General features: G+C 41.8%; 1 protein-coding gene across 5 annotated transcripts in view; it reads right to left on the bottom strand.

Annotated features, from left to right (window-relative positions):
* The window catches only part of LOC121635712 (neural cell adhesion molecule 2-like), a 466,780-nt gene that overhangs the window by 3,367 nt on the left and 443,265 nt on the right, over positions 1-20,148 (bottom strand). For 3 of the 5 annotated variants that reach the window (XM_041979023.1, XM_041979021.1, XM_041979018.1), the window contains one exon: positions 18,683-18,890. In XM_041979023.1, the coding sequence (XP_041834957.1) occupies positions 18,683-18,890 (208 nt within the window). Of the gene's footprint in view, positions 1-18,206; positions 18,247-18,682; positions 18,891-20,148 lie in introns of all 5 variants that reach the window. The other 2 variants (XM_041979020.1, XM_041979019.1) reach the window with 2 other exon arrangements.

Genomic DNA, 20,148 nt, shown 5'->3' with positions numbered 1-20,148 from the left:
CACAGGGCTGCACAAAAAGGGTTAACGAATTGGAGATTATTCCTTCTGTTGTCTGTTTGGTCTTAGCAGTTGGAGGCAGGGTCAGTTGGTCAGCTTGTGTTTTCTGGATGTCTAATGAGGATGGAGGTGAGGCGATGAGGAGAAAACCAAACAATGACTAATCAGGCCTTTTACTGGTTTTTCTGTATGTTTAACAAGAGTGAGTGCCAATCAAAAAATACTTTTTCACGGAAGTCACTGCACAATATTTAGAGAAATTGTAATGAATTGTTTTTTAGTGTCATCATCAGATTAAATGGTACATTGTGCACAGCTCACAAGTTCAGAAGTTTTACATACCGTTAGTGTTACAGAAATTAAAAACCATTATCAACTTGAGATGTGCAGTGTCTTCTTAATCACCACTGCAGTGACAAAATGGCTGTGACAATATAATATGGACAGCAAATGAAACATTGTTCACAGAACTGTGAGCAACTTGGACCACACAAGGAGGCAGGAGGGCCAGTGGTGGAGTAAGATGCATGTTGGTAGACAACCCTGCCACCAGGAAACATGTTGCCTTTGTAGCTTTCTGGAAACAGGACAGTTGCAGTGTTACCATGCCAAATGCATGCATGCATTTACTGTGATAATTTCATATACACAACAGAGTTTCTATATGGTACTAAACACCTGGTTATGGTCAGGACATAAAATACTGGGTTAGGTGGTGATATATGGCTTGGATTTTGACACCGAATGTGTGTTTAAAAAATGTGTTTAAGTCTTGCATGTGCATTTTTCACACTTGCACATGTTTTTTGTTTTGTTTGTTTTTCCAGAAACTAAAAACCTGTGGCATTTTCCTTACCACGACAATGTGCTTGGACTCTTACGTTATACTAATGTTGGATGTGATGGTTTAAGTTTGTATTTTTTTCTTTCTCTCTGACTTAAGTCACCAAAACTGGGCGGTTAGGATTGGGGAAAGGTCACGAGTCGGCTTAAAATGCTGTATTTCACTATTGTATTGAAATAAAATACAGAAGATAGAAAATAGAAGTGTAAAGATATGGACATAATTCACAACCATAACTTCAGAGTCTCGCATGCAGTTTTGTGCTTTGTATCTTCGCAAAAGATTTTTTTTTTCCCCACAAATACAAATCTTTTTTTACAACCAGGTTGTTTTTAACAGGGTGACAAGCTTGATTTATAGATGCAAACACTGACGTTATTTGCAAGCATTCATTTCCAACTGCAAAATTACTTAATACTGAGCCCCTAACGCTGGGCCCTCATCCATGGTCAGCCCACATAAATGATCTGGAACTGTTGGCTGTTCAATTGACACTACCACATTTCCTTCTTCTCTTGAGGGGGGACACCATATGTACATCAAAATGGACAACGCCACTGTAGAGGCTTATATCAACAGTCGGGGGTCTGACGTCCCTTTGGCTGCATAAAGTGGCCCACAAGCTGATTGTTTGGCAGAGTGGAAATTACACCCAGAGGTGGTCAGTCAGTCAGGCAATGTTACAGTCAACTATCTGTGTAATTTTTTCCATCTCAGAAAAACACCAGAGTCCCCTGCACGTGTCTCACCAGCCCACCCTCCTTGCTTATTTGTAGCGAGGAAGGGGTGAGCATTTTAAAATAAGTTGTCTCCACAGTGTCAGTCTTATATATAGCGGGAAGCTCTTCACTTTTCTCGACTCTGAAACACTTGTCTCCAGCCAATCTTTGCTAGAGGAGTGCAATAGGAGCTTTTGATGGGGTCATGCCCAGAGCGTTCCCAATGTTAGACACTTGTGCTATTCAAAGAACTGAGGTTACGCAAGTTACCTGAAGTTGGAGGAGTTTCATCAAATAACAAATTGTCTTTTGCAAATATTCCCCCAAAATATATTGAAAAGCAGTAGCAAATCATGGAACTTGGTGGGGGGCATGGCATACACATAGTACAGTGCACTGTATAGACAGTTAAGATTACCCAAGCACATCACAGACATGCAAGTTCAAAGATCCAAGACGCACGCGTCTCATCGGAAGCTTAAAAATGAAGTAATTCTTTAACTACACACATCATGGCTTTCTTTGCCACCTGTTTTCTTAGCGTGTCTGATGATTGTTGCACGTCTAATCCCCGAGCTGAGCTCTCATTTTTCTGCCTGAGTCGACCCGAGTAACATTACCCTGGAGCTGTGGCACATTTCCCATTTGCTTTGATTAGAATAATTTAGAGGAGGAAAAAGAAATAAACCACACATGCATGCGGTATTCAGCAAGAGCTATCTGATTGGCTGACTGCCTCTTCTGAGACGTGCTTCTTCACCTAGTCCTTTTCAGCCTTGTTTTGGGTAATTCAACAGAAGGACATCATGGCTTTATCTTTGTTAATTCGAGTAGAAGAACAAAACCTAACCACTATGTGCTTCAAGTAATGTGATGTATGGGAGCTTTCATCTGTATTGGCTGATGTGGCTGTGTGAGAGTAAAAGGGACTGAGCTAGAATTAAAAATGCAGTAACAAACTGACAATTTGCAATTTATTTTGCTGTAATGACCTTTATTTAGATTCAAATTCCATTTAAACTACATTTGGATGGAGAGAGCTTAAAAAATACATTATCTTTCTTAATGTCTAATTCATTTCCTGTAGCCCAAGAGTACAAAACGCCTAACCAAAAAACACCCTGGAGGGATAAGTTGTTAAAAAAAAAAAGAACCAAACAATGACGTGTAAATAGTTCAATTTTTATGTCTTAAGCACCAAGTTATTGTGCTTAAATTTCAAGTCAAAACAACAAAAATCAAGTTGGAACAAACAATGGTTTTTCTTTTTTTAAAAAAAAAGCACAAACCCCGAGTTGCAATCCATCTCCTTATTTCCCCTGCATCCTTTCAGATTCACTTTTAAAAAGGGTAAGTCAACAAGGTAAATTGGGAATAACTTGTATTTACATTATCATTAGACTTGAGAACAAAGATTTACAGAGAAAATGGAAGCAGACGCTTGTCAATGTGCTTTAAGATGGTCTGTATCAGGCCTGAAACAGCCCAGTTTGGGATGCTTTACTGGGGGCTATTTGCTTTGACTCATACTGCTTCTTATTTTGCCTAAGCTCCTGTTAATCAATGAAAATTTGTCTGTCACCTTCCCTGAGGAACCATCTATCTATTAACACTACTGAATGAAGGCTAAGCCCTATCTCCTCCCCTAGCTATGACATAATGTGAATTTTGCTGAGTTTTAGCAGCCTTCAAAAACACTTAAATGATTTTATAATGATTGCAGTTAAATATATTTCTTGCATTCAAACGAATAGTTAGCAGACTGTTAATAACAGCAGATAAGTGTAATTTATCACCATTTTTATCGACACTGTCATAATAATCAGGCTGTGCCTTTTATTTATTTGATTCGTTTGCTATGGTTGTTCATTTAACAATAGTAAATGTGTTATTTTGTTGTAGAAATTTTTTTTTGTGGAAAAATTAAAGAATTTCAGGGGGTCGCCAGATAATTTTGAAAAATATATAGCCTACATTATCTAATACATTTGGAATTTTTGCCAGGGTTATCAAAATAAACCATTAATGAAGAGATAAATCTTTTAAATTAGCACCTTTTTTAACACATAAACAACCAAGTTAGTACACATGCCACAATAAAAATCTGAATCTGACATCTCGGCTGATTTTGGGCATGTAGGTGTCACAGTGGTAAACCCCCCCAAAACCACTTTATCTTCCTTATTTATAACAATTCCATCAGTTTTCTACCCTTATATTTAGAAGATGGTGCAAGATGGTCTCTTTGATACAGGTGGGGGTGGTGGTTGTGAACACCAATGCATTTTGTCTTGAGGGTTGTGGCTCAAAACGTTTGAAAACCACTGCTATAGTAGATGGCTTGTATGAATATAGACTGGATGACAAATAGCTGGGATTGATGTGTCTTTAAAGTGCCCTGATATAACATTGGTGTGAACTGGTGCTACACAAATAAAGCTTAATTGAATTTAATATAAACTATTAAATACCAAAGAGACTTATGCTGTTGTCAGACAGTTTTCACATGCAGTCTATTTTAAATGGGGAAACAATTTCATTTGGCACAAATGAAGTATAGTTATCTCTGTTTAAGAAAATAAACAAGCTGAAATGCTTCTACTTTGGTCTTGTACCAAACCCCAATAAACCCTGCCACATATTCTGCCAGCATCAAGATTTAGCTGAAAACATTGTTACGAGCTGACTGTTCTGTTTGATATGCAAACCTTTCAAAGAAATACATATTTTAGCCAATATGCCCATTCACTTAAGCGTTTAATAATAAAAAAAAGACCTGACACAAAGCTCAAAAGAAAGCAAAAGCTAGCAAGTTTGACCAAAACAGAAACAGGCGTTTTAAAATTCACATGATTGGATGACTACAAACAGTAAATTGCCAGTTTTAAAAGGCACTCTATATCAGCAGAAAATCACTCTAAAACAGCCACGTTGGATTTTTACCAACCTCCAAGTGAGTTTTCAGTGAGATCATGAATGTAAAACAGTAGCCCCGTTTGATACTGTACCTAATAAGCCTGCATATTGCAATTGGCTAGAGGGGGTTCCCCTTTGGTTGATTGGTGGAAGCTCAAGTGCCTGCACAGTAGAGCCAATTTCATGTCTCATTAGCTTCATGCAAACCCAGATTGGACTCATGTTTTCTCAACTTATGGGAAGCTGTTGCCACTTGCTGTTTCTTCTTTATTGAGCTTGGATGAGAAATCAAGAGGGGCACAAATGCATTTGTTGAACGAACATATCAATACAGTTCGCCATCAAATAGGTGATACAATGGAGAGGGGCAAATGAGAGGTAAAAGTTATTTGTTAGTGACCGGCATACAAAATGCTCTTCAAACTATGTAATCTACATCAAAAAGCCAATAACAGACAAAAGTTTCACTGGCACATCCACTGGCAGCTGATGGGTTCCCACTAAGTTCTGCACATCTCAAAACTTAATAACCAAGCAGGAAGTTCATCCCTCCTTCAAATATGACTCTTATGAGCATTTTCAGATCTGAACAAGAACTATTGTTGTGTTAGATTCAACCAATACAAGAAGACCCAGTATGATTAAACTGTTTCTTCTCTTCCAACAAGCATTATAAGGTTACAGTTGGAAATGGAAACTATTTGGTTAGGGGTGGAATCAGATCACAGTTGGGGCAAAAATAAATTTATTGTCCTATACCACTGTCGCTTTAATGCACTTTATGTGTTGTTCCTCTCATGACCACTAGAGGTCGTATATTCTTGAAGCATACAGATGGCGATTGCCAAAGTGAACTAATGAAGTTGACACAAGTTATTGAATTTGTCTCATCAGTTTATGCATAATCTGTAAATACTGAAATTAAAGGAACCAAAAATTTGTCAAATTCCTTAAAATGTAAGTGTCTGTTAGTGATTTGGGATTGATCTTTGAAAATAACATGTTTTTGTTTATTTATATGTCTTACTTTCTTGTTCAGTTTAATTTAAAAAGATTTGGATTTCATATGCTGTGTCTGACCAATTTTTATGACTCTTTATTTCCCTGCACAAACATCTTCTTTCAGATGCATTTGCTGTAGAGCAACGTTTAGCAAAGCAAAGGGAAAGCTGTGTTTTGATAAGCCTTTGAATGTGCTGCTAGCAGCTGCGGGCATCTAATGGTGGACTGGTGAGATATCAAAGCGACTATGTAGATGTATATTTATAATCTGTAAGCCCCTTTGTGACACCAAAACACAGAGGAGGCCACTTGTTTTCCCCTCTGCTGACGTTAATTAAGCTTATGGACATCTACAGCAGGACACAAGCAGACTACATTTCCTGCTTCTCACAAAGATAAATTAGGTGGCCCCCAAGCTGCATTAAGTCCCAAGAGTTTTGGTCCATACTCTGATCCAGTGCTTTCTTCTTTTTTTCTTTTCCCCCAGCAAGTAAATTTCATTATAACTGAGATCTCAGCTTTTTATCAAATGTAGAAATGTAACATTTTTAGAGCACGTAGAAAATTCCTGATTAATAATGAAGCTGGTGGGAATTAGACATCTTTTTCCCCTGAGTTTACAGATAGATGATCCTGTTTATGTGATTGTGGAATTTGAATGGAGGGAAATTAATATAAACAATAAAATCATCTTTACAAAGTCAGGTTGGTTCAACACAATGTGTTTGAGCTTCTCAAGGCATCTGGCTTGTTTTGGTGTTGGGTAACTTGCGACGTTTTTACACCCAATAGTCCACTAGACCGGGTATAAATGAGGGTTGCAACATTCAGCTGGTCCCAGTTTGCTTTCACACTGCACTTAGTCAAATGAACCAAACCTTTGAATAATGTATTACCCCTCTCACCTCAGGTGGCTTTGATGATGTAAAATGATGGAAGGTTTCAAGGAAAAAACACAGTGTGTTTTTTTAGGAGCCTTACATACCATCTACTGCTATGTTTTTATTTTTTTATTTTTTGCTGTGATCTCAAAATTAACTAAATGTTAACCTCTACTGTCACCATGTTGATATGTTTTTACACCCTATAAATTTCGGTAACTATCAGATCTCAGTTCTCTAATGTTCCCTTAGAAGAATCCTCCAGTTACACGTGTACTCCAGAAGAAAGTATGTGGACAATGAATGGTAACAGAACTGGTTGCAAATGCGAGGTTAAAGAGAAAGTACACTCTCAGCCTTAGTCTGCTGGTCTAGAATGTAAAACGGAAAGCTAATCAAAGCAAAGCTAATCTTAATTGGAAGTCAAACTTTCCCATGAGTCCAAAAAATCTTGAGCATATTCATCTTTGTAAAGCTGTCTGAAATCACACCCCTATTTGCTCACATTCTCCTTCCTGCATAACATCTCACACTTCATTGAGCAACACACTGAGATTTTACACACCTAACACCATCTGCTGTCGTCCTGACATCTAAAAAATATGCCACACTGCTTTGTTAAATAATTACATTTTTAATAAGTATTTATAGTCACGTAGCTTTCATCATGAAATATTTTTCTTTTCTTTCTGAGATGAGAAGAACCTAATAGATATAAAACCCAAGTATTGGGTCTGAAAAAATGTGCCTTCATATGAGGACAGGGATCTTTTTTAGATGGGGTTCCCAGCATGCACCTTACTGCACTGCCATTTTAAATCTGTGAGCATTTATTCAATGAAAGCAAGTAATCTGTAGTTAACAGATAGATGTTGAGTGAAGTCATTTTCATAGAAAGTAATGTAGCATCCAGAGTCAGCATGTTGAGTTTTGCATGTGTAGCAACAAACCTAATGGACGTTAGTCTAAATGCAGGAGATTTGGTGCCGTGACTGCAGAAGGTAACTGCATGATGGCACTCAGTGTGGGCACTGCTTGGTATGTCAAGTGTGAAATGACAGAGATGTGCACGTTGGAGTTCATGCAGGTTTGCTGATCTCAGTGGAAAGCATTTCGTCTGCTATGATGTGAAGTATTAAAAAATATACAAGAACTGTGAAATTAAATGTGTCAAATATTGACTCTTAGCTCACCTTGGAGTTACTCTTTACTCTCAAGGCTAAGAAAAGTTTATTTTTAACTCCTGAAAAGTGTTAAAATTTTAAAACCTGAGGTCCACCAACTGGGAAATGTTGAGAACGGATGGCCAGACCTCGCTTGAACTATGTGAACTAAAACCTCTTTAATTTTGTTCTGCTTCACTATATCACAGATGGCCTGTTACGGCCGCCTGCTTGCCGGCTCGGCGACCAGCAGGACTGCAGCCTGGTGACAGCTGAGCTGACTGACAGGGTGCATCATGTGGCACCGCCCCACCCCCTCACCTGGCACCTGGATTGGCCGGCTCGTTATCGGAAGGCGGGCTGTTCGTCCTTGGAGCCCTACATAACCTCATCAGCAGCATCATTCGGGGCAGCTGTGGACAGTGGGACACATGCCTGCCAGGCTGAGAGAATTGTGGACTATTGTGTGTGAATTTGGCGAGTTAAAGAATAACATTAAGGACTTTAAGTTGATGTGTGTGGTGTTCCCTACCCTGAGTGAGGTGAAGTTCATTTTGGTTTTGTTTGGTATATCCAATTCCGCCTTTGTGCGTGTTTCCCGTTTTGTGGACATTTTCTTTTGGTTATTATCCTAGTCTTTTGTGATACCCTTTAACGGGACACTTTAAGTTGATTACCCTGTTTCTTTGTGGACATTCTCTTTTGATTATTATAGTGCTTGTGTTACCCTGTAACGGGACACTTTACGTTGATTAACCATTTCGTTTTGTTTTGTGTGGCCGATACCAGAGCGGTGTCTGGACCCATTTTGTTGAAATAAATTGTCTTTTCGTTTAACTCTGGTATTCGGCTCTCTTTGTGTTCCATCCTCCTTACCCCTAGAGCTCGAGGACGTAACATAATGGGGGCTCGTCCGGGAGTTTATTAATTATTGTTATTGTTACTTATAAATATAACGTGTATATTGTTAGAATAGAGTCAGAGGACTCTGTGGGTTCTGCTGTACGTTTTCGCGACAGCAGGAACGAGTGACGGCACCTCATCACGGTAAGGATTAACTTCCGCATTTGGCAGACATTGTACCTGTGGTTAAAATGGTTAGAAAGAAGGTCGCCTTCGATTTAGAGAGGTTTCTGGGGAATCCGTCTCTAGATCAGGTGATGGATTGTCGTAAGGACGACTTAACGGTGATAGCTGATCACTTCGATATCCCATGGCTGAGACATTATAGGAAACGGGAATTGAGGTCAGTGGTAATAGCTGGTTTGGTGGAAAGAGACATTGTGTGTATGCCTGTTGGTTCCGAGACGCCGACTGGGTCTCCTGGTGCTGAGGATCATGCCCAGAGCATGGATCCGGTGATCGCTGAGCAGAAAGTCCGACCCACTCTGCCGGAGCAGGGAGAGGCGTCTGGAGAAGGTGATCGGGTTACGACGCCGATCACACTCCCCCGCTTTGACCCTCTCGTGCTCGACAGTAGCCAGGGAGCGTCCGGTGGGGATGCTCGGTTGAGGTTGCGGCTTGCCAAGCTTCACTTAGAGGCACAGGAGAAAGCTCAGGAGCGGCAGTTCCAACTAGAGGTACGCCGGTTGGAAATTGAAGCCGACAAAGCGGTGCGCTTGCGGCAAGCGGAGCTGAGCGCTCAGGCAAGTGTCTCCCCACCCGGGTTACCTGGTCCATCCCAGGGACTGGCTTTACCATTTGATGTCTCTAAATCTATTCCTTTTGTTCCAGGGTTTCGGGAATCGGATGTGGACAGTTATTTCCCTGCCTTCGAGCGAATTGCTATTGCTCTAGCATGGCCGAAAGAGTGTTGGCCCCTCCTGGTACAATGCCGCTTAACTGGAAGAGCGCAAGAGGTAGTAGCAGCGCTCCCTCTTGTGGCTAGCCAGGATTATGAAGTAGTGAAAGCCACGGTTCTCAAGGCGTATGCGCTGGTTCCGGAGGCTTATCGCCAGAAATTCCGCACTTATAGAAAGGAATACTCTCAGACTTATGTGGAATATGCAAGAGAAAAATGTACTCTCTTTGACCGATGGTGTGCATCGTGTGGTGTAGAAACTTTTGAAGCCCTCCGTGAATTAATCCTAGTAGAAGAGTTCAAAAATAGAATACCAGAAGGGCTGGTTATTCATTTAAATGAGCAGAAAGTAACTCTGCTATCTTCTGCTGCAACAATGGCGGACGAATACGTCCTCACACATAGGACGGTGTTCCAGAAACCTGAAACACCGGCTGTAAGAAAAGGATCTGACATGAAGGCTAAGAAGCCCGAGGAGAGGCTCTGCTTTTACTGTCATAAGCCAGGTCATTTTATTGCGGACTGTCACAAGTTTAAGCAAGTGGAAAATAAACACACCTCCTCAAAAGGAGTTGGTTTTGTGAGCCAGAAAAATCCAGTGAAGGAAGATGTGGATCTGTGCTTTCAACCGTTCATTATAACTGGAACTGTTTCTTTAACAGGACGAGTGGAGGATGAAAGAGAAGTACGCATGCTGCGAGACACAGGTGCGTCACAGACTCTTATTTTGGCAGATGCGCTTCCTTTCTCCGAGACCTCGTCAGCAGGATATGACGTATTCCTGCGGGGAGTGGAGATGAAATACACTCCGCGCGCAGTACACACTGTGCACTTAAAAACTGCATTGGTTAGTGGCAGCTACCCAATGGCGGTTTGTGCCGAGCTTCCCGTGGCAAATGTCACTGTTTTGCTGGGAAATGACATAGCTGGTGGCTGTGTCATTCCCTCATTGGAAGTTGTGGGAGTTCCGATGCGTGAAGAGACGCAACCGGAAACCCTGTCAACGGGAGTGGTAACCCGTTCACAAAAACATAAAAACAACGAGGTACATGATGATGACATTGACCTGTCTGATAGTTTTATTGTTTCTCCTACAGATGAGGGTGCGGGAAGTGAGATTGAGACCGGGGTCTCCGACATAAAAGCTCGGAGTTCCCCCGTGTTCTCTGCTCTCCCGCTCCCTCCCCTCACGAGAAACCAGCTGATCAACGCGCAGAGGGAGGATCCCACCTTGCAACCTTGTTACCCACAAGTGGTGAGTGCTGAGGGGGCCGAGGTGAAACCTAGCTCGTTTTTCTTAAGCAACGACGTGTTAATGCGACGCTGGTGTCCGGTGGAGATACCAGACGAGGACTGGAATGTTGAGACACAGCTTGTTGTGCCGAGCATTTACCGTCAGCATATTCTTAAGCACGCGCATGATGCCTTATGGTCGGGACATCTAGGTATTAACAAAACATATCAGATGGTGTTAAAACACTTCTTCTGGCCAGGCCTGAAGAAGGATGTGGTCACGTACGTAAAGAGCTGTCATGTATGCCAGATGGTGGGGAAACCCAACCAACCAGTTCCCCGTGCACCATTGCATCCCATACCTGCAGTGGGGGAACCGTTTGAACGACTAATTATTGATTGTGTAGGCCCATTACCCAGAACGAGATCGGGAAATGTGTTCATGTTAACGTTAATGTGTACGGCAACACGTTATCCGGAAGCAATACCGCTCCGACGGATAACCGCAAGGACAATTACTAAGGCATTGATAAAGTTCTTTTCTACTTTCGGTCTGCCGCGAGTAATACAGACAGACCAAGGAACTAACTTTAAGTCACGACTTTTTGCACAAGCACTAAGGGAGTTAGACATTAAACATGTCACTTCCAGCGCGTACCACCCTGAAAGCCAAGGAGCACTGGAACGCTGGCACCAGTCAGTAAAATCCGTACTCCGCAAGCACTGTTACAGCGACGTGAAACACTGGGACGAGGGGCTCCCATACGCGCTGTTCGCTGTTCGACAGGCGCCTCACGAATCCTTAGGTTTTAGTTCATCCGAGTTAGTGTTCGGCCATCAACTTCGTGGGCCCTTAAAGGTACTTAAAGAAAAACTGCTAGAAGCTAGTAGTCCGGAAAAGAACGCACTAGATTTCGTCACGGATCTCACCACTCGCTTGCGACGCGCGCGCGAGCTCGCTGCTGCGTCTTTGCGAAGTTCGCAGGCGGAGATGAAAGCCCGTTATGACAAGAAAGCTGTCACTAGACACTTTCAGGAGGGAGAAAAAGTGTTAGCTCTGCTCCCTTTGTCCAGTACTGCGTTGTCCGCTCGCTTTTCAGCTCCTTATATTGTCAAGACCCGTATAAGTGATACGTGTTACATTATAGCAACACCGGACCGCAAGCGGAAGACTCGTGTCTGTCACGTAAACATGCTTAAAGCATATATCCACCGTGTACCGCATTCGACGGAAAGTGTGACTCCGATTAAGAACGTTGGCCTACTGGTGAAGGAATCGAGTGGGTGTGCTCCCGATCCCGCTTCACCCGTAGAGCCTCGTTTAACTCCACGGTTACCAAATTCACAGATGCTGGAGGATCTGCCTTCTCTACTGCAGCATCTACCCCGTGCGCAACAGACGGATATTCGCGACTTAGTGCAAGAGTACGCGTGCATATTTAAAGATATTCCAACACAAACTACCGTAGTAACGCATGACATTGACGTCCAGAACGCCAAACCCATAAAACAACATCCCTACCGTGCCAACCCTACTAAAAGACAGTTAATGAAACAAGAAGTAGAATATCTACTGGAAAATGGAATGGCCCAACCCAGTAGTAGTGCTTGGAGCTCCCCGTGCCTAGTCGAGCTCAAGCCTGACGGAACACCGCGTTTTATAACAGATTATCGCAAGGTGAACGCTGTAACTGTTCCCGACGCGTACCCGTTACCCCGTATAGACGACTGCATTGACGCTGTGGGGAATGCAAAGTTCGTCAGTAAGTTGGATCTGCTTAAGGGATACTGGCAGATCCCACTTACACCCCGTGCATCCCAGATTTCAGCTTTTGTAACACCCGATCACTTCCTCCAATACAAAGTCATGGCATTTGGCATGTGTAATGCCCCGGCCACCTTTCAACGTTTGGTGAATACGTTGTTCGGTGAAGTTCCCCATTGCAGCATGTATTTGGATGACTTGGTGATCTACACAGAATCATGGGAACAACACATGACAGTGCTGCGTACTGTGTTTGACATCCTAGCGAGCGCCTCTTTAACTTTGAACTTAGCAAAATGTGACTTTGCTAAGGCCACCGTCACTTATTTAGGACGACAAGTAGGACAGGGAAGCGTGCGGCCCGTGGAAGCCAAAATATCCGCTATGGTTGATTTCCCCGTACCGGAGAACCGAAAGGCGCTGCGCCGTTTCTTAGGTCTGACAGGTTATTACAGATCATTCTGTAGGAATTATGCGACCGTGGTCGAGCCCCTTACATCAATAATGAGTCCAAAGAGTACCTTCTGCTGGACTCCTGCGTGTCAACATTCGTTCGACAGCGTTAAGTCATTATTATTACACGCGCCCGTGCTGCGCGCACCTGACTTAACCCGGCCGTTTCTTTTGGAGGTAGATGCTAGTGCTGTGGGTGCAGGCGCCGTGCTCCTGCAGACTGGGTCTGACGGTTACAACCATCCCGTCTGCTATTTCTCTAAAAAGTTTAACCGACACCAGCTCCATTATTCCACTATTGAGAAGGAAACCTTGGCTCTCGTATTGGCACTACAGCACTTCGAGGTGTACTTGGGATCTTCCCCTGTGCCAATTCTTGTTTACACCGACCACAACCCTCTTACGTTCCTGTCAAGAATGTACAATCATAACCAACGACTTATGAGATGGGCCCTACTAGTGCAAGAATTCCCTTTAGAAATCCGACACAAGAAAGGCAGCGAGAACGTGTTCGCTGACGCCTTGTCAAGGGTTGGTGTGTAAAATGTGAAAACATTACGTGTGTATGAACTTTATGTGAAATGTGTCTTCTTGGAATGTTTGATGTGATAATCATCGCGTTACTGCCTGAGTGAAGCATGGAGCTCCACTTTAAGGAGGGGAGTGTTACGGCCGCCTGCTTGCCGGCTCGGCGACCAGCAGGACTGCAGCCTGGTGACAGCTGAGCTGACTGACAGGGTGCATCATGTGGCACCGCCCCACCCCCTCACCTGGCACCTGGATTGGCCGGCTCGTTATCGGAAGGCGGGCTGTTCGTCCTTGGAGCCCTACATAACCTCATCAGCAGCATCATTCGGGGCAGCTGTGGACAGTGGGACACATGCCTGCCAGGCTGAGAGAATTGTGGACTATTGTGTGTGAATTTGGCGAGTTAAAGAATAACATTAAGGACTTTAAGTTGATGTGTGTGGTGTTCCCTACCCTGAGTGAGGTGAAGTTCATTTTGGTTTTGTTTGGTATATCCAATTCCGCCTTTGTGCGTGTTTCCCGTTTTGTGGACATTTTCTTTTGGTTATTATCCTAGTCTTTTGTGATACCCTTTAACGGGACACTTTAAGTTGATTACCCTGTTTCTTTGTGGACATTCTCTTTTGATTATTATAGTGCTTGTGTTACCCTGTAACGGGACACTTTACGTTGATTAACCATTTCGTTTTGTTTTGTGTGGCCGATACCAGAGCGGTGTCTGGACCCATTTTGTTGAAATAAATTGTCTTTTCGTTTAACTCTGGTATTCGGCTCTCTTTGTGTTCCGTCCTCCTTACCCCTAGAGCTCGAGGACGTAACATGGCCTTTGTATAGATAGTGTTTACACATTGTACTATAATTTGATAGAGATATAAAGACACTGCACTTTATAATAATTGTTTTTTCTTTTTTTTGGCAAGCCTGAAACTTTTTCTATTTGTGCTATGTGCCATCTTTATTTATTCTTAACCAGTAACATATACACAGATGTTTAATTTACTAAGACTAAAAAAATATTCAAATAAACCTGGCGGTTGCAGAAATATACTCAACTCATTATGGCTATGCATTTTTTTTTTGTGCAGAGGCCTTAAAAAAAAGGCACAAGGCTCATAGGGTTAAAAAAAATCAACTTCCTGAAAAGAGCCAATTTACTGCTTCCCTACAGTGTATGGGAGGGTCTATATGAAAAACAGTGGCCCCACCAAACCACATGCAGAAGCTATTCGATATCATATTGTGCTTTGGTCTAAAAAAGTCCATCACTTTGAGTCAATAAATGGACTGACAAATGTCACAGGATCCAAAAACTGTTTTTAACCCTTTTATGCCACGTGTATTATATTTGATAAATACAGTTTCTGAGACCTGTTGCATCACTTTATGGTAAAAACTGTGCTGAAAACACTCTTGTATACATTCTGATACTTGTCTTCTGCTCCCTGGTGGATACCCTTTGTTCTGACATCACACCGTTAATAAACCATAGAAAAATGTCAATTTTTTGTCTTTTTGTTTTTTGTTTTTACATTTTATTAAAGGGTCAAATAAAGACTTCAGATAAAAAAAAAAAAAAAAAAAAAAGTTTCAGTTTGTAACCCCTTAACTCCTGATGTTGCGAACCACTTCTGACTTTTATTTCTTTATATCAAATTATTACATTTTATCTATTCATTTGCTTTTATTTACTTTTATTTATTTATGTTATTTATCGTCAAATGTCTGCTACTTCATTACCGTGCAATTTGTAGGATATTTAACCTGTATTTCACACACACACACACACACACACGTATATATATATATATATATATATATATATATATATATATATTAGCATTGATTGTAGTGTATATATTTTTGCTTAAATTAAAATTTTGTATGTAATTTTATGGTGAGACTGGGATGCAAAAAGTGAGAATTCTCTATTTTGCCCTGTATAACTGATGAAATAAATACAGAAGTCAAACAAACGGGAAGCGTTTGGGGCAACATTAAGTAGCTTTTTAGTGTGCATTTCAATGTGTCACTTCCAGATTCTGAAAACGAGGATAAACTCCTTTTAATCTCGCTTTATCTCTAAGATTTTAAAATTGTTGTCTGACAGAAAATGCTTATAAAATAAAAAACTCAAAATAACTGGCTGTGTTCTCATAGAATAGATTTTCTGTCAGTGTTCAACATCATTGTAAATTGTCTCCTTTCTGCAGCTGCTGGATTCCAGAGCCTTAACTATAATCTACCATTCTGTTTTATATTTCTAACGGTGAGTCATCAGGTATGCATGAAGGCTCCAAAAGTCTGGTCTCCTCCAATTCAAATCTGTCACTGAGCGCCGACTCTTAACTTCTTAAGTCTGAGCAGACAAAGTGTTGACTGACGTCAGCACGTACCCCTCGTGTATTACCTTAAGTTTAAAACTGTCACCTTACCGCCTTTATTCAGCGCCGGCTTGTTGTTGTTGGGTAAATGAATATCAACAGAAAAACCGGAAGTTCTGCTTTTAGAATCAGAGCTTCACTTTTTCATGTTTGCCTGCAGGCTACTGAAGGGGCCAGAAAAGAAAATAGATCTATTCCTAGATCTGACAGGATGGAAGTGGATTTGCTGCCATCACTATCAACAGCAGACTTCTAAGAAAAGTAAATGCCTGGAGACAATACTGAAAAAAACGTGCCCAGTCGAAAGACTTGATATAAACATTTATGTGCCCCTTCTGTTAAAATATGATTATTTTCTATGTTGTTTTGTCAGGATGGAGACTTTTAAGCCTCCTTTTTTTAGGAGCTAAACAGCAGCTACAGTATCAGAAATGACTTTGTATGTTACTAACTTTATCTCCGTTGACCTGCTCACTGCACCTGCCGACATCACTCTGCACAGTCAAGAACTCACTGCTCACTAACTGGATATGTGGACTAACTTTTGAAGTCAACAGGATAGCTCTGAACATGTTTGGCTCTTTCAACTTTTACCATGGCAACTCTAAAGAATTTGACACAATTCTACAGGTTTCATAAGAGAGACACCCACACATCCTCTCATTTGAAGATAAAACCACACTGCTGTGAAGGCACACAGCTGCAGGGTGCTTCCCGCTTAGCTTCAGCACCATATGGAGGGGGAGGAACAGGCCATGAAGGCAGGCTGTGACCCCCTGTTGACAGAATCTTGTTTTAAAAATCTTGTGTGTGTCAGAAATGCTGCAAACATGCCTTTCTGGTGGTACGATGCATGACTTCTGCCACACATCGCCTAAGTCAGTCTATTTATTACTACTCCACCCTTTTATTGATGCCATTATTGACATCTGGCTGCAGATTTACAGGTTTTTGCAACCTATCACCCATCCCGGATCTTTTGACTTACTTTATTGACACTCTGACATGTATTAATTCAAAGAGTTTAGATTTAAAAGGACTATTTGATTTTAAGTTCAAACTTCATCAGTTTTCTAAACATCAATGTCAACATATTTCCCTGTAAAGTGGGCTTAGTGACAGCTGGCAGTCTGTTCGCTACTCATGATGCCATCATCTTGAAAACGTACCAATTTAATGTGGGATTTAAAAGGAGTTAGTTTCTGCTAAATACTCTTGCATTTTAGAGACTGTAGGATTGAAGATCACAAGAACACAATATGAAACATTCACAAAAGAAAATGAAAGTAGAAAATACAAGAAGACAACAGCGAAAGTTCAAATTTAATAAATAAAAAGATGAAAAAAAATTTTTTTTGAAGAAAAACATTTGTTTTTATTTTGCTGTCTGAATGCTATATTGTTTAATGTTAATGGTCTTTTAGTTATTGCGTTTCATGAGGTGTGTTTTTTTTTTTTAACTGTTCTGTTGTGTTTGTTGTCATTTCGTCTGATATTGTGTCACTTCTGTTTTGATGTTTTGTCTCATGAAATATTAACTGTTTCCCATGTTTGTTTGCTGTTTATTATTATACTTTCTGGTTTATTTTTTAATTCTCTCAAAGTTCGATCTCCTGTATGTTTTTCTCAATGTTTTACTCTGCAACTGAACTTTGCTGAAATACAGCTGGATTTTTTTTTCTTGTTTGTCACTGAATTGCATGAAAGTGCAAACCCAGGGTGCAGGAATACAATAATGTTATTGCTTCACCTGAACGCCTCATGAGCTCCATTTTAAAGTTATGTGCAGCAGAGGCTCAGAGTGCAAACGCTACCTCTGCCTGTCAGGAGCATTTTGCATCATTTTGCTGCACTATGTGAATTTCATCATCAGAACATCTGACACATCTTTGCATATGAATGTAATACAGCCAGAATGAAGCTGCATCAGTAACGCTGTCTCACACACGCACACATTGTGCATGCTGTCTGGGCAGCCAGTCAGTCAGCCTTCGAACGCTGCGAGCTTAGTGACTCAGCAAAAGTCAAAGCCCCTTCTCCTCCTTTTCCTCTCCTCCTCTGTGCCCTCTCTCAACATCCCAGACACAGGGCTGGCACGCTGACAGTTTTAAAACAAAAAACAGCTTTGCTAAGGCCAATGAATCAGCCTCTGTGGGTGCTGGCCTGCTCCCTGCATGAAACAGCGGGACTAAATCTGAAAATCGATTGCACTGTGAATTTCTGAAAGGAGTGGGCTTATGGATTGCCTGCTGTCTGTTGAGACAAAACAAAGGTGAGGTACATGTTTGCTTATACAAACAGCGCATGCAACAACACTTTTTTGGGGGCCACTCAGAGACTATTTGCATGCATACCGTAAACACGGAGATACACAGAGCAAAGCATAAAGTCGAGATAACAAAAACACTGTCACACGTGCATGAGTGTACAGACACACAATCCATGCAAACAAGTGAGGTGGACTCACTGCACATTGTATGGAAGGCACTGATGTTAGTGAGTAAGACATAATTGGAGACATACTGTGGTTGAAAGGGTGGTTGGGCGGCTGTTGTAGGTGTACCTATAGTAAATGGTAAAAAAAAGTCTCCTTTTCTTATTCATAGTAAATATAGAAGGAATAAAATCTGTACATTACATGAAGAGCTGCATTTGTATTTGTATTTTCTTGCAACAATTTGTGAAACTGCAGGTGAATCCTTGACCAAATATAAACCTTTAGAAAAGACTTCTGAAAGATGGTGAGACTTTTTTCCTGTCGAGAGCTGCTCAATTAACATTTTCAAGCCAACTTTAAAATAATCCATTTCTTTCTTTCAGTTCACTGTAGCACAAAAATTATACAGCAGGAAGCAGAAAGTTGACCCCTGCAACCCACGAGTAATAAGATACACCCACAGCAGATGTTCCCTCTGCAAGCATGAAGGACCTAGTGACTTGCTGGTGATTCAAGGAGTTTTAACCCCAGAAGAAAACTGAAAAAGGAAGATGATACTCACAGGTAAGCAGCCTTGCCCTCTTCCATTTCTTTGCCTTTACCACTGGTGGCTGTTTTCTTGCTGCACAGCGTGCGTGTGATGCACATCAGCAGGCCGCAGTGACGCAGGAAGAAGCAGCTGACATCCACCAGCACCAAGAGCAGCAGCAGCGCTCCCAGACCGAGGCCCACCACCGCACCGAGCCCCAGGCCGCTGAACAGGGATTCTGCTAAGGCGGTGAAGAACACGCACCGACACACAACACGCACACACATTCACACAAGGACAAAACACTTGTTAGCAATTTTAATTTTATGTTCTGTAAGATGGAAAACGGAGGTCAAGGTGAGGTGGAGATCAGCACCGCAGGAGCCGGCAGGGATTCGCCGTCTCACTGAAGGACGAGTCCTCAGGTTGGGTGCCTGTTGAGCTGAGGTCAAAGGTCGGCTAACTTGCTACGCAACCCCTGATTTTTTATACATGAAGGTGAAACATTAGCAGTGGAGCATGTTTGCTCCAAAAACTTTTGCTGAAACACGCCAAGGTCAATGAATTCCTGCAGAGCTGGTTGGATGGGTTCCAACCATTCTCCAGTAGAGACATGGGAATAATCTCAATTATTAGCATGATTCCACCAAACCTCCTCCAAAACAAATTGATTTCTGCCTTCCAAAGTTCTTGTTTGGGATAAAAGTTTCAAAGACTTGAATAAATAAGGAAAAGATCTTCAGGGCTTTGAAAATCATTATGTAGTCATTTGTGACTTGTTTAAAAATACAACATCCTTAAAAAAAAAAGAACTGAGAGGGTTTCACAGGCAAAAACTACACAACAAATCCAATTTCCTCTGCTGTATTTGCCCTCAGGCCTTACATCCAACACCAGCAGTCAGCATCTCTGGTTTTACAGGTGCAGGAGTTATTGTTTACACTTTCCAGCTCTAGTGAGCCACAGTGCAACTCTTTGTAACAAGTGGCAGCATTACCATGCTGATCCTTCAACCAGAGTCCTCTTATTTCATAGCTTGCAGCATTTAACCAATTCACATGGGAGAGAAATTCTGAATTTAATGCTAGAGGTTGAAATATTTTTCCTAAGAGCGATCTGTAAAACACACTGGGCTCCTCGGCTCAGTCGGGAACAAGCAGCAGCTCCTGCCTTCGATTGAATTAATGAGAAAATGAAAGTAGTGCAGGAAAGTGGGGCTCCCCAGTGGGCATGGCTGAATGGACTTGTGGCCTTAAGTGATCCCGGGGTTGAGCAAACTCAACGTCCACAGTAGAATTGGTGCTGACAGCCGGAGGTCAGACCTCGCCAGGAGTAATCAGGGATGGAAAAGGGAACGAACTTTGCTGCTAAGGAACACTTTCATATGTGTGTTCAGTAGCCTGTGAGTTAACGAGACGGTGAGACATTCATATGAAGGTCTACCCACTCAGGGAACCGGTGGAGTCTGCCACCTAAATGTGAGCAAAGAGTAAATGCTG

The sequence above is a fragment of the Melanotaenia boesemani genome, chromosome 24, assembly GCF_017639745.1.
Source record: "Melanotaenia boesemani isolate fMelBoe1 chromosome 24, fMelBoe1.pri, whole genome shotgun sequence".
Taxonomy (NCBI): Eukaryota; Metazoa; Chordata; class Actinopteri; order Atheriniformes; family Melanotaeniidae; genus Melanotaenia; species Melanotaenia boesemani.
Note: the sequence above shows the minus strand (reverse complement) of the source record. Positions and strands in the feature narration are given on the sequence as shown.